General features: G+C 42.1%; 1 protein-coding gene across 1 annotated transcript in view; it reads right to left on the reverse strand.

Moving 5' to 3' along the window:
* ITPRID2 (ITPR interacting domain containing 2) overlaps positions 1-15242 on the reverse strand; it is a 106074-nt gene that overhangs the window by 38396 nt on the left and 52436 nt on the right. Inside the window, exon 9 of the mRNA XM_030210688.1 lies at positions 7984-8050. Coding sequence (XP_030066548.1) covers positions 7984-8050 — 67 coding nt within the window. The remainder of the gene's footprint in view (positions 1-7983; positions 8051-15242) is intronic.

The following is a 15242-nucleotide window of genomic DNA, read 5'->3' on the forward strand; positions in this document are numbered from 1 at the left end:
CCGTGTTCCTTTGTGCACACACAGTGAGAAGACCCCAGGCAGGTACAAACACAATCTTCCTAGTGGTACCAGTAACTGATGTCTTTCAGAGGAACATCCCTCCCCCCAATCCATTCAGGAAAGGGCACCACTTGGCTTGTAGTAATTATGAGATCAGGTGCTTAATGCCCATAGAGAAGCACTGACATTTCATGGTCTGACTTGAAACCACAAGAACTAGCACAAATTTGGCAACTACCCTGTCCTACTCAATACACTGGCACATGCATTTTCACATGATGCTCTGATTAACTGTACACAAACCAATGAAAAATGATTGTGAATAGTGGAAGCTTGCCAATGATCTCACACAGCTATGTAAGTGGAAAAATACAAGAGGAACAAGGATAAAGACTGATAATACCACGGCATGTCAGACTCATTGGAAGCTTTAGTTTTCTTTGGGAATGGAGGGGTTTCTTTTCATACCTACCCAAACTACAGTTATGCCAAAAATATACAAATGTTTACAATCCATTATAGATCCCAGGATGTGACATTTTTCTTCTGTTCATAAGTGGCAAGCAGAATTGACTACAAAGGTTGGTATTTTCTCTCACCATCTCCTGCTCTGGATGCAACATTAGCAGAGACAGTCAAGGTAGGAGGCAGTAGCCATGTAGCATGGCCCAGTCTTTATCATTACCCCTTCAGCTGATACTGAAGCAGAAACATTGCAGCCAGAGGGGCGCCTCAGGCTACTCAGCCTGTCCCCTCCCCTCTCAGGCCTCCTAGCTGGCCAAGCATTTCAGGGCACAGGGGAGACAGTCTGTGGCAATACCACTGGGGAATGGTGCTAGAGGAAGAGCACTGGAAAAATTGTATGGTTGCTTTATTTGATATACTGCTTTTCCTTTGGAATAACAAAGCACTTAAAAATTGAAAGTAGTTAAGGAACGCCATTGTGTGAAAGGAAAGACAGCAGAATAAGCCCACAGTCAAATAAAGGTAGGGACAGAAGTGTAAAACAAATATAAAGAGAGGGTAGGGGAGATCAGTAGTAAGGATAGACTATGGAATCCAGTGTACCTTTGTGGTAGCTGCTTCACCAGAGTGGAGGCAATAGATTTTTTTTTCAAATAGATAAGCCTTTAACGGGGGGGGTCTAACTTTTGGGTAGGAGAGTTCAAGTCTGAGCAGGCAATGGCAGCTTGAAATCAAAGGGGGAGATAGAAAGAACAAAGAAGATGGTAGGGCAGAGGTGACAAAAAGGAAGACCGTGAACTAATGGTGTCCATTAAAATGTTTTACTATGTATTGTGTTGACATTTATAAGTAGTCTACTATGCTATACTGTGTACTGGTATTTGAATATTTTTTTCTGCTTTAACTGCCTATTGCCTATGTTCAACTTATTCTTGCTGTGTACTGTTTTGGGTGAATTTCTTCTAAAAAGAAATAAATAAATCCCAATAAATAAATAAAAAATGAAGAAAAAGATAAGAGCACAGGAATGGCATGGATTGAGAAAAGTTGAGGCCCTGTGCTACTATGACAAGGAAAAAAAGAACCTAGAGGTAAACACAGAAAAAAGAGAAAGAACAGTACATGCTGACATAAGTGTGTTAAAACAAATTACAGAGAAGGAAGAGGAGATGATACTTAGGACAGAGTATAATGGCTGAGGAAAATAAAGGGAAAAAAAAGGAAGCAGGGTAATATGCAGTGTTTTCAGAGAGACAAATGAGCCAAAAAGTCACCTTCTCTACAAGTAGATGCTACCAACAGGGTAGGGTCTTACTTCCCTTCACCTTATTTTGCTGGTGACTAAACACTGCACTGCTGCCTTCACAGGAATCAGTGACAGTATCAGAAAATGGCCCTCCCCTTCTAACCTAAGGGTAAGCACATCTGGCAAGTGTAAATTAGTTTTGGCTTGTGCAGTTGGAGCTGAAATTTCATGCTCTGATGAAAATAAGAACAGCATGAGGCATTTCATAAGAGATATAATGATTAAATGTAAATCCCATTGACCAACGATATACCAGTAATACAGATCATACAGATTAATTCCTCAAACGCCAGAGGCTTGATATTCAAAGGGAAATATGTGAATAATGATGGCTGTTATTAGGATATTTCCTTCCGGTGGCACTACCCATGGATATTAGGCAGCATTGTCTGGATAGTGCTGCTGAATATCCTTACGGACCACCCCAGTAATATCCCGGTAGCGCCGGGAGGTGGGGGGAACATGGGTAGAGCTGGCAGTTATCTGGAGAATATTGAGACTATTATCTGGATAACAATTCAGATAATTTTAGGACGTTCTGACTATTCTATATGGATAGTCAGTGCCAGTCACAATCCGGATTCTGGTGCGAAATATCTAGAATATATTTCAAAGCTGCAGCAGGGGTTTAAAATAAGTGCAGACTGTGAAATATTGCAGAAAGACCTTAGGAAATTGGAAGACTGGGCATCCAAATGGCAGATGAAATTTAATGTGGACAAATGCAAGGTGATGCACTTTGGAAAGAATAATCCAAATCATACAGTGGTGGAAATAAGTATTTGATCCCTTGCTGATTTTGTAAGTTTGCCCACTGACAAAGACATGAGCAGCCCATAATTGAAGGGTAGGTTATTGGTAACAGTGAGAGATAGCACATCACAAATTAAATCCGGAAAATCACATTGTGGAAAGTATATGAATTTATTTGCATTCTGCAGAGGGAAATAAGTATTTGATCCCCCACCAACCAGTAAGAGATCTGGCCCCTACAGACCAGGTAGATGCTCCAAATCAACTCGTTACCTGCATGACAGACAGCTGTCGGCAATGGTCACCTGTATGAAAGACACCTGTCCACAGACTCAGTGAATCAGTCAGACTCTAACCTCTACAAAATGGCCAAGAGCAAGGAGCTGTCTAAGGATGTCAGGGACAAGATCATACACCTGCACAAGGCTGGAATGGGCTACAAAACCATCAGTAAGACGCTGGGCGAGAAGGAGACAACTGTTGGTGCCATAGTAAGAAAATGGAAGAAGTACAAAATGACTGTCAATCGACAAAGATCTGGGGCTCCACGCAAAATCTCACCTCGTGGGGTATCCTTGATCATGAGGAAGGTTAGAAATCAGCCTACAACTACAAGGGGGGAACTTGTCAATGATCTCAAGGCAGCTGGGACCACTGTCACCACGAAAACCATTGGTAACACATTACGACATAACGGATTGCAATCCTGCAGTGCCCGCAAGGTCCCCCTGCTCCGGAAGGCACATGTGACGGCCCGTCTGAAGTTTGCCAGTGAACACCTGGATGATGCCGAGAGTGATTGGGAGAAGGTGCTGTGGTCAGATGAGACAAAAATTGAGCTCTTTGGCATGAACTCAACTCGCCGTGTTTGGAGGAAGAGAAATGCTGCCTATGACCCAAAGAACACCGTCCCCACTGTCAAGCATGGAGGTGGAAATGTTATGTTTTGGGGGTGTTTCTCTGCTAAGGGCACAGGACTACTTCACCGCATCAATGGGAGAATGGATGGGGCCATGTACCGTACAATTCTGAGTGACAACCTCCTTCCCTCCGCCAGGGCCTTAAAAATGGGTCGTGGCTGGGTCTTCCAGCACGACAATGACCCAAAACATACAGCCAAGGCAACAAAGGAGTGGCTCAGGAAGAAGCACATTAGGGTCATGGAGTGGCCTAGCCAGTCACCAGACCTTAATCCCAATGAAAACTTATGGAGGGAGCTGAAGCTGCGAGTTGCCAAGCGACAGCCCAGAACTCTTAATGATTTAGAGATGATCTGCAAAGAGGAGTGGACCAAAATTCCTCCTGACATGTGTGCAAACCTCATCATCAACTACAGAAGACGTCTGACCGCTGTGCTTGCCAACAAGGGTTTTGCCACCAAGTATTAGGTCTTGTTTGCCAGAGGGATTAAATACTTATTTCCCTCTGCAGAATGCAAATAAATTCATATACTTTCCACAATGTGATTTTCCGGATTTAATTTGTGATGTGCTATCTCTCACTGTTACCAATAACCTACCCTTCAATTATGGGCTGCTCATGTCTTTATCAGTGGGCAAACTTACAAAATCAGCAAGGGATCAAATACTTATTTCCACCACTGTAGTTACCTGATGTTAGGGTCCACCTTGGGGGTCAGTGCTCAAGATCTAGGTGTCATTGTAGATAATACGCTGAAATCTTCTGCTCAATGTGCAGCAGCGGCCAAAAAAGCAAACAGGATGCTAGGAATTATTAGGAACGGAATGAAGACTGAAATTACTATAATGCCTCTGTATTGCTCCATGGTGCGTCCGCACCTCGAGTATTGCGTTCAGTTCTGGTCGCCGTATCTCAAAAAAGATTTAGCGGAATTAGAAAACGTTCAAAGAAGAGCGACCAAAATGATAAAGGGGATGTAACTCCTCTCGTATGAGGAAAGACTAAAGAGGTTAGGGCTCGTCAGCTTGGAAAACAGATGGATGAGAAGAGATATGATTGAGGTCTACAAAATCCTGTAAATTGATTTTTTACTTGTTCCAAAAGTACAAAGACTAGGGGACAATCGAGGAAGTTACACGGAAATACTTTTCAAACAAATAGGAGGAAATATTTTTTCACTCAATGAATAGTTAAGCTCTGGAACTCTTTGCCAGAGGATGTGGTAACAGTGATTAGTGTATCTGGGTTTAAAAAAGGTTTGGACAAATTCCTGGAAGAAAAGTTCATAGTCTGCTATTGAGACAGACATGGGAAGCAACTGCTTGCCCTGTGATTTGTAGTACGGAATGTTGCCATGATTTGGGTTTCTGAAACGTACAAGTGACCTGGCTTGGCCACTGTTTGGAGAACAGGATATTGGGCTAGATGGCCCATTGGTCTGACCCGGTATGGCTACTCTTATGTTCATATGATCTGTTATTGTTTTAGGCTGCTGAAATCTGTTTCATTGAAACAGTCTTTTCCCAGCAAGATGATGCTCTAACATCTCTAATCCAGATTCCTATTCTCAGCCAAGTTTCAATATACTCCTAAACTCACACAAATCCTTATCATCATCACAAATTATTGCCTGAAAGTGAAAATAGAATGTAACTACCATATTCTCCTCACAGAACAACCTCATTTGGAATGATCATGTTTTTGACTTGTGGCTCCAGTCTACTGCCATTTACATGACTGATGAAAGTGAGCCACAAAGATGAGTAACTCACAGCATCTTATAATACTATACTGTACCTATGCAAGCATGTTACTTGCCAACAGTTATCCAAAAAGACAATCATAAATTGCCATGCTTTTCCAACCCCACCCCCTCTAACCAACGCAAATCTACATTTACGCAAGAACAAACCAAGTATCAACTATACTGGATCAACAAGTTCAGCTGACATTAAAGAGAGACTGCCCAAAAACCACATCAGAGAAGTTACCATGCTATTGCAACCTTCAGTGTATTTTTCTTAGATGATATCTTTTAAATGTGGATCAAAAGAATAAGCAGGGTGTAGAGCCACCCTTGAGGAAGGGAATGAAGATAGGGTAGGGATTTGGTAGGCACTTTTGGCTCTGTGTTTTAGGTGATGCTGCACTGCTCATATTAGCAACTACTAGTGAGCTCCCCCCCCCCCCCCCTATTAACCCATTGCACCTCAAGGATGATCCCCTCTTACTGTCTGAAAGCAGTGTTTCTTACCTACATCTGCCTCCTCCATCAGCTTCTATGCCATGTCTGAGCCATGCAGGGCTCTGTAGTTCAGTCCTGCACAGTACAAAGTTCAGATCAAAGGTGACAGAGGAAGGTCAGCTGTGTATAAGTAGTGCTGTTCTGACTTCTCAAGTCAACAAGAAAGGACTGATGACTGTTCCAGGGTACAGAACATAAAGATGACTGTGCGGGGGAGGGGGGAGTAAAGAGAATGATAAAGAAGGGAGTAGAGCAGGGGTTCTTAACCCAATCCTACGGACACATTCAGCCAGGATAACCACAATGAAATGCATGAGACAGATTTGCATACAATGGAGGCAGTGCATGCACATTCATCTGATACACATTCATTGTGGATATCTTGAAAACCAGACTGGCTTGGTGGTCCTGAGAACTGGGTTGAGTATCCAAAGGTTAGAGGGATGATTTGCCCTGGGCCACACACTCTACTTTGGGTCAAATCTTGGCAGGGGGCATATTACCCATTTGAAAAATGTGTGCATGGACCCTATTCCAAAACTCAGTTCTTTGTTTTTAATGCCACTTCAAAAAGAAGAAATGATCCCTTTTTTCATTTTACACATTATGTTCAACTCAATGACTACTAATCTTTTTTGAAGCAATATGAACACCACCATTCAACGGTAGGTGTAAAATCCCATTCCAAAGCTTAGTCTGAAAAAAAAAAAAAAAAGAGTTCCTGTGCTCTATTTCTTTATCTATTTAATTTAATCAATTGTATCTATTTATGGAACTGAAGTCATTCACAGTCACTAAGATACAAACAATTCCTCTTTACACCATAATCATTCCATCCTCTCCTCCTCCAGCATCAACTCTCAAACCTTCCCCTCCTTTCTAGTCCCATTCCCCTCCTGTTGCTTGTTATCACCAGCACTGTCTCTCATATTAGTTCATGGTACTCCTTCCTGTTATGTTTTCACCTTCCTCCTGAAATACATACTATCTCTACAATTCTGAATCACTTTAGGAAGCCTGTTTCAGGAAACCAACCTCTGAATTGTGCTCTGGGTGACCCTTAGCCTTTGAATTTAGCATCCCTCCCCCTTATACCTACTTGTGTCTTCTCATCCTCTTCTGCCTATTAAAGAAGCCTTGTCTCCAACTAACAGTACAAAATGTCAACTCTATGACAAGCACAGGGCAGGTTTGGGGTATTTAAATTTAGTTAGAAAATGTACTTTCAAGGCGGTTAGCTTAGCAGAGTTTAAAAAAAGGTTTGGACAGCTTACTAAAGGAAAAGTCAATAGACCATTATTAAATTGGACTTAGGGAAAATCCACTATTTCTGGGATAAGCAGTATAAAATGTTTAGTAATTTTTGGGGATCTTGCCAGGTATTTGTGACCTGGATTGGCCACTGTTGGAAACAGGATGCTGGGCTTGATGGACCTTTGGTCTGTCCCAGTATGGCAATACTTATGTACAATGAATAGAAAAATTAGCGAGCTTCATTGACATCTTGGTAACTTTAGTTGTCTATAGGGTGGAAAGTGTACAACAAACAACCCATTACTTTGCTATTTCTAATTTGTACTTTTCATTTATTTGTAAATGATGGTTCTGTAAGGACAGAATAATCAGGCATCCAGTTTCTGTACTCATGAAAAACTCGGACAGCTGCAATCCAAACCCTCAGTCAAGACTAGCTGTCTTGTGGTCCTGTCTTATTTCTCAGAAAACCTAAACACCATTCTATTAAAAAAAAAAAAATCTAAAATTACACAGAATGCCTTAAACTGACATTCAGGGGCTCTTTTACCAAGTCACGTAAGCACCTATGCACGCCAATTCAGAACTACCGCCCGGCTACCACGTGGCCTGGGCAGTAATTTCATTTTTTATGCACGTTCACTACACGCGCCGGAAAATATATTTTATTTTCTGGCACACGGCGCTAACCAGGCAGTAATCGGCATTGTACTCACGCAGGCAATTACCACTCGGTTAATGCACAAGACCTTACCGCTAAGTCAATGGGTGGCAGTAAGGTCTCAGGACGAAAATGCATGTGCGCCAATTTTAATTTTGCTGCATGTCCATTTTCGGCCAAAAAAACGCCTTTTTTGTAGGCACGCTGAAAAATGGACCTGCGCACGTCCAATACACGTGTCTACAATAGTGCAGGCCATTTTTCAGCAGACCTTACTAAAAGGACCCCTCAATGATTTAATAATGTATTTTCACACTAAATCTACAACGTTTTGCTGTTTCATAGCAATACTAAGCACATTTTATGCTTATGGCTTACCTTTACCCAACTTGTCTAGTGCCAGAATAACTGGACCATGTGGTGTGTCTCCTTCTGTACTCTGCACCTAAAAACAACATTAAAGGTTTATATCTTGTACCATTTAAAATACTACATTAGTCACAACAGAATATGCTGCAGACTCAGAAAGCATCAAAAAATGCTTAAGCGAATCACCAATTCCACTCCAAGCATATCCATGTGAGTATTTTCACAAATACTGGAGAACAAAATTTGATGCCGAGTCACTTGCAATTAAGTTAGCCCAACTACATATTTTTTTCATGCCACTTTCATTGACTGGAATAGCAGCCAAACACACTGTTCCCTTTTGCCTTGCTCTGCATTAACATTTATAAACACCTGTTATGCAACTACTATTAAGCCTAACTACTGATCTGTGGTCTGCTTTCATCTTACCCAATGTGTTTGTGAATCTGTGTCTGCATGACGACAGAAATTATTTCATGATACAAACAACAAACACATTCTTGGAAAAATTATGTTGACGTTCTTCCACAAACCACTAAGTATTAAAAGTATAATGCAGTATTTCTTGCAACACAGCAAGTCTTTTCATTTCAAAATGTGAAAATGTAACTCCTAGCTTACATGACTGATGTGAATAAATACACTAACAATACACCACAATTCTAACTGAATATTTTCAACCACGACAACTGTAGACTTCTGCTATAGCAAAGCAGCCAACAAAGACAAAGACAATGATAGCAGTGTAATCATACTTGTTATGATCAAAGTATTAGACTTCTGTGCTCAAAATAAACAATATTGCACTTCTTTTATAAATTGACTGGGGATGCAAGTAGCCTGTCTGTTCAATGCAGCCATGTCAAATTTAGCAACATGAAAAGGTAAGCTTGCAGGCCATTGGTAGGACTGAGAAAAGAATCCAGGAATCCCAACTCATAAGGTTACAAGCCAACTGCTAGAACAAAATGAAAATACTAAGGTGCTATGAGACTGCTATAGTAACTCATTAAGAGGCTCATTTTCAAAACACATAGACTTACAAAGTTACATATGCTTCTAGACAGCTCATTTGTGAAACAGAAAAACATCCACAAAATGGAACAAAGCTTCAGATCGACTTTTTTGTCAAAAAGTCCAAATTGCCATTTTCAAAACCCATTTTTAAGACTTTTCTATGCAGTTCTTCTACAGTGTGCCCAAATCAAAGGGGGCATGACAGGATGGGATTTGGACGTTCCCAAAACTTGGAAGTGTTTCTGCCATAATGGAAGAAAGCAAAGACGTCCAGGACTAAAAGTCAGATGTTTTGGTCTAGACCTGTTTCAATCATGACTATGGGCCCTATTTACTAAGACATGCTAGCATTTTTAACATGCGCTAAAAATTAGTGCATGCTAACACTAGAGACACCCATATATTCCTTTGGGTGTCTCTAGTGTTAGCGCACCTACAGCGCGGCTTAATAAACAGGGCACTAAGTCACAAAAAGGTGCCCTAAATGACCACTGGAAGGATTAAAGGCATGACCCTCCCTTATCCCCCCCCCAGTGGTCACTGACCCCCTCTCCCTGGAGTATACTGCAGAGAAGGGGACCCAGGCCTCTATCCTACTCTAACTGGTACACTTGTGATGGAAAGTGTGAGCCGTCCAAAACCCACCAAAAACCTACTATACCCACCTATAGTGGAGGAGTGGCCTAGTGGTTAGACATCCAAATTTGCCCGGTTCAATCTCACTACGCTCCTTGTGATCGTGGGTAAGTCACTTAACTCTCCATTGCCTCAGGTACAAACTTAGATTGTGAGACCTCCAGTGTACCTGAATGTAACTCACCTTGAGCTACTAGGTGCGAGCAAAGTATAAATAAATAAATAAATAGATAGATAGATATAGGCGACACCTGCAGCCATAAGGTGGTAAAGGTTTTTTGGTGGGTTTTCGAGGGCTCACCATACAATAAAAGGGTGTAATGGTGAGATGAGTACCTGGGACCTTTTATGTGAAGTTCACTGCAGTACCCCCTAGGGTTACCACTGCTCTGTTGGGATGTCTGTGTGACCAATCTAAGAATGCTGGCTTCCCATACATCCCAGTGGCTTGTTTTTGTGTGTTTTTCCCTTGGACCAAAAGTGGTCCAAAAAAATAGACACTGGGCACAAAAACATCTAGCAAATGACGATTTTTGAAACAAAAAGATAATACGTTTTTCTGGTTCGAAAATAGCTATGTTCGCCACTTGATTTTTGGACGTTATCAAAAATGCCCCTCCACAGAACTGTATACTTGAACTGACTCTAGCCCCTATGAAGGGAAAATGATAACAGGCACTATTCAATACAGATTCTTTACACAGGCAGAGAATGGGAACGATTCTCTTTGTTGGCATTCTTTTCATGAAATGCCAGACAATGCTTAATGCTAACGTCTATCACGACCTGATCCCATTTTCAGCTTATATATATAACTTTCAAAATAAAGCACTTCGGGCCCAATACTCAGTCAGAAGCACTCAACGTTTTGCTGACTGCTGCCGGCGTTAAACCCGGAAAGTCAATGCCTGGTCATGTCCCAGCACTGAGTTTCCAGTTTTCTGGAGCTGGCTAATGCATAGCCGGTTAGGGGCGATATTCGGCACTTAACCAGCTATGGGTTATCACAAAGATAGGACAGACTTTTATACAGTCCTGTGTGCGGTTAACCTGGCTGGTTATGTGCCAAATATCAGCACTTAACTGGCCAAGTGCCAAATCCACCCCTGGAACGCCCCCAAAATAGCTCTGACCGGTTATTTTCAGCAGCACTAACCAGTTAAGTGCCCTGAAAATTAGTGGTTAGCACTGAAGAGGTGATTTAACCAGCCAGGAGCTGTTTCTGGCTGGTTAAATTGCTTTGAACATCGACCCCTTCATTTCTACAGCACTGGAAAAGCGTCTATATCAACTGTCAGATCAATCGAGATGGTGTCTTCTCCTGCATCAAAGTCCAGTAATGCTCATAGTCTAGGCAATAAGATTCCAGTACTTTTAATTATCATGGAGGCAGGGCTGATTTCCACAAACAGGAAATGGCCCTACCAAGTCTTTTCATGTAAAATCTAGCTGTCAGCCACTGAAAAATTCCCCATCAGGCCCCACCATGCCAGGCCCACTTCCAGTTCATGTGTCTGCATGCAGGTCATTGTCCTGATATATATACACACACACTAAAGTAAGTAAAATGTAGGAGGCATGGGACACACAGCGTGATGGTGCTATGCTTATTTTAGAAAGCAGAGACCCAGTCTGATCTACAGATGTCGACCATAGGTGGAGTATTTGGACAGATATTTGAATGAAGACATTTGAAAGGTGAAATTAAAGGAAGAATGATGTTGAGTGGGAGATTTAATTTGCTGGATGTGGATTAGAATGAGTTGAGCAGCAAGGGCAGACGGAATGTTTAAGAGAACAAGCCAGATTATACAGGAGTCTCACAAAGGTCAGAGCCTTGTATTTCAAAAATGCCAAAATTAGTAAAGTTGTGATGTATTGTATGGAAGTGTTAGCATGTGGGAAGATTATGTTAAATGGAAAAAAGAGTGCATTGAGCTATGGTACAGCATAAAGCGCAACAATATTTTATGTTAGAAGGGCAAATAGAAGTAAGAGGATAAAAGGGACTGATATGGATTTCAAAAGAGGTTACTGAAAATACATATTTTTTAAAAACCCTCAGGGAAGTGGAGACAGCATAGCGATGAGAGCTGTAGTGGACTGCCTTTGTGAAGCACCCATCCATCAGTGCAGAAAGGGATTCGCCAGAGCACGGATGCAGCACTGATGTTGGTAGCGTGGACCTGGAAGACCTAAAAAGCATACCCTATCTGCGGCATGTCTGCAAGATGTGGTCATAGGGGCGTACCCTACAGGGTATGCTAGGTCCCTTGGTGAACCGAAAGAGTGATGCAGAAACAAACTGGCACTGAATCTCTACTAACTGTAAGTTTGCTTCAATATGGGAAAGAGAAAGGCAAAATCAACCCCCCCCCCCCCCCCCCCAATGCAATTTGGTTCTTTGAATTTAGGCTCCTCACAGCCCCCTATGCCAAGCACCTCTCAATCAGATTTCATACCTTCCAATCAGGGACTTGCTAGGGAGGCTGTGGGGCTTGCTCTATGTGCTGATGCCCGACAGGAAAAACTCTGGTTCCACTCCCTAAATGAGTAATATTTCTTTCTGTGGAGTTACGTGATTGAAAATACCTGCTCATGGAATTTCTCTCAAAAATATATGGAGTGTAGTGATTAGGACTGAATCCAAGTTGGATGATGCAATAGGACAGCTTTGTCAGTTTTCCCCAAGAATCAGTCTCAAAAATGGAGGATCTGGACAGACACACACAAAAAAAAAACTCTCTTTGGTTCAGAAGAGACTCCTAAGTATGGAGCCTCAGGTTAATACACTTCAGACTATTGGCTCACTGGCGAGTAAAGATAGACTATCTACCTGTAATGGCTTGGAGAAGCTGGCAAATTCACCAAAGGCCAGGAATCTTAGAACACTGAATGTTCCCTGTACAAAACTATTATCAGCAGAAATATTACCATCCAAGGGCCCTGTTTACTAAGCCTCACTATAGGCACGCTACAATTTAGTGCGCGCTAAAGCTAGAGACCCCCACAGGAATATATAGGTGTCTCTAGCGTTAGTGTGCTCTATTTTTTAGCATGTGATAAAAATGCCAGTGCACTTTGAGGGGCATAATCGAAAGGGGTGCCCAGGTTTTCCTGAGGACTCCTCACAGGACGTCCTGGCGAAGGGGCGGGGAAACCCTTATTATCAAAACAAGATAAGCGTCCATCTTTCGTTTCAATAATACGGTCGGGGACGCCCAAATCGCGAAATTTAGGTCGACCTTAGAGATGGTTGTCCTTAGAGATATTCGTCCCCAATTTTCTGCCATAATGGAAACCGAGGACGCCCATCTCAGAAACTACCAAAATCCAAGCCATTTGGTCTTGGGAGGAGCCAGCATGCGTAGTGCACTGGTTCCCCTCACATCTAAGGACACCAATCGGGCACCCTAGGGGGCTCTGCAGTGGACTTCAGAAATTGCTTCCAGGTGCTTAGCTCCCTTACCTTGGGTGCTGAACCCCCAAAACACACTCCCCACAACTGTACACCACTACCATAGCCCTAAGGGATGAAGGGGGGGGGGGCACCTACATGTGGGTGCAGTGGGTTTCTGGTGGGTTTTAAATGGCTCACATTTACCACCACAAGTGTAACAGGTGGGGGGGGGGGGGGGGGCCTGGGTCCGCCTGCCTGAAGTGCACTGCACCCACTAAAACTGCTCCAGGGACCTGCCTACTGCTGTCATGGAACTGGGTATGGCATTTGAGGCTGGCATAGAGGCTTGCAAAACATATATTTAAAAAGGTTTTTTTTTTAGGGTGGGAGGGGGTTGGTGACTACTGGGGGAGTAAGGGGAGGTCATCCCCGATTCCCTCCGGTGGTCATCTGGTCAGTTCGGGCAGCTTTTTGAGGCTTAGTCGTAAGAAAAAAATGGACCAAGTAAGGTCGGCCAAGTGCTCGTCAGGGCCCCCCTTCTTTTTTCCATTATCGGTTGAGGACGCCCATGTGTTAGCCATGCCCCAGTTCCGCCTTCGCTATGCTTCCAACACGCCCCCGTAAACTTTGGTCATCCCCACAACGGAAAGCAGTTGAGGGTGCCCAAAATCGGCTTTCGATTATGCCGATTTGGGCGACCCTGGGAAAAGGACGCCCATCTCCTGATTTGTGTCGAAAGATGGGCGCCCTTCTCTTTTGAAAATAAGCCTGCTTAGTAAATAGGGCCCTAAGTATTTTAAAAGAGGTGCTAGCTTTGACTGAAGATATAAAAATTTCCCAATGTTACTATATTCCCCCTAGGATCCGTGCAGCCAATGGGGATTAAAGAAGCTTTTGACTCTTTAGAGGGTGGTAACTTTAATTTAACTAATTTCTTGGAACCTGCCACTGACATTATTTCCATTAGAGCTACTCTCCTTGTCACATTTGCTGCAGAGAAGGAAAAAATACACGTTTTGAAGACTTATTTCAGGAAAATGGATTTTCTTTTTTGTGGTCAGAAAATTCAGATGTTCTCAGATGTGGCATTAGTCATGCAGTTAAGAAGGAAATTATTTCTTGAATTAAAACCTAAGGTTCTGCAATTGGGGGAGGAGGGCATTATTTTTGAGGTTCCCCTATAAACGAATGATTTCTTGGCAAGGAAAGCATTGTCTTCTTTGACCCCTCTCATTTAGAAAGTTTCTTGATAAAATCTATGAGGTAGGTTTACTAGCTACAGTAGTTAGGATTTATTTATAATCTTATTGAATTTTTTTTTTTCTTATTTCCTAGTGTTTGTCTCATTTTTTCTCATAAGGGGGACTAAGGTGCCCTTTTACTAAGCCGCGTAAGCATCTACACACACCCAATGCACACCAAATTGTTACCACCCGACTACCACGTGGCTCTTGCGGTAATTTCATTTTTGGCATGTGTCTGATATGCACATCTGAAAAATATTTTTTATTTTTGGACATGTGTAACGGATGTGCGCCAAGTGGCATTTGATGTGCGTAGGTCAATACTGCCTGGATTCTTTACCACTAGGTCAATGACTGGCGGGAAGGTCTCAGACTCAAAATGGACGCGCGGCAATTTTGATTTTGTCAAACGTCCATTTTTGGTACTAACCCCCAAAAGGCCTTTTTCAGAGGCGCGTTGAAAAATGGATTGGCACGTGCCCAAAGTGTGCGCCTACACTACGGCAAGCCATTTTTCAGCGCACATTAGTAAAAGGACCCCTAAGAACGCCAACTTTCCTTTAGTTAATAATTCTTCAAATGTTTTTGTAATTTATAATTTGCTTACTATAGTGTGAATTTCTAGATTCTATTTGTTGAAATTAAAAAGTCAATAATGTTTTTTCTTTAAACCCTCAGCATTAAAAAAAACATATAATGGTTCTCAGAAAGAAGACTACAGGGAAGCATGTCTGGTTAACATGGTTACAAGGACAGCAAAGGTATGAATAGAAGAAAATAGATAAAGCAAACCTTTTCAGGTATGTTAATAAAAGGAGGCATGGCATAGGTGAAATTGACTATAAAACAAGAAAAAAAAGTGTAGATGGTATGAAGAAGAACAAATGTTAAATATTTTTTTTAGCATTTACTAGAGATTAGAAGAGGACTGCAGAATATTGGAAAGGGTACATAAAGATGGTGGGAAGATA

The sequence above is a fragment of the Microcaecilia unicolor genome, chromosome 7 (assembly GCF_901765095.1).
Source record: "Microcaecilia unicolor chromosome 7, aMicUni1.1, whole genome shotgun sequence".
In the NCBI taxonomy this organism is placed as follows: domain Eukaryota; kingdom Metazoa; phylum Chordata; class Amphibia; order Gymnophiona; family Siphonopidae; genus Microcaecilia; species Microcaecilia unicolor.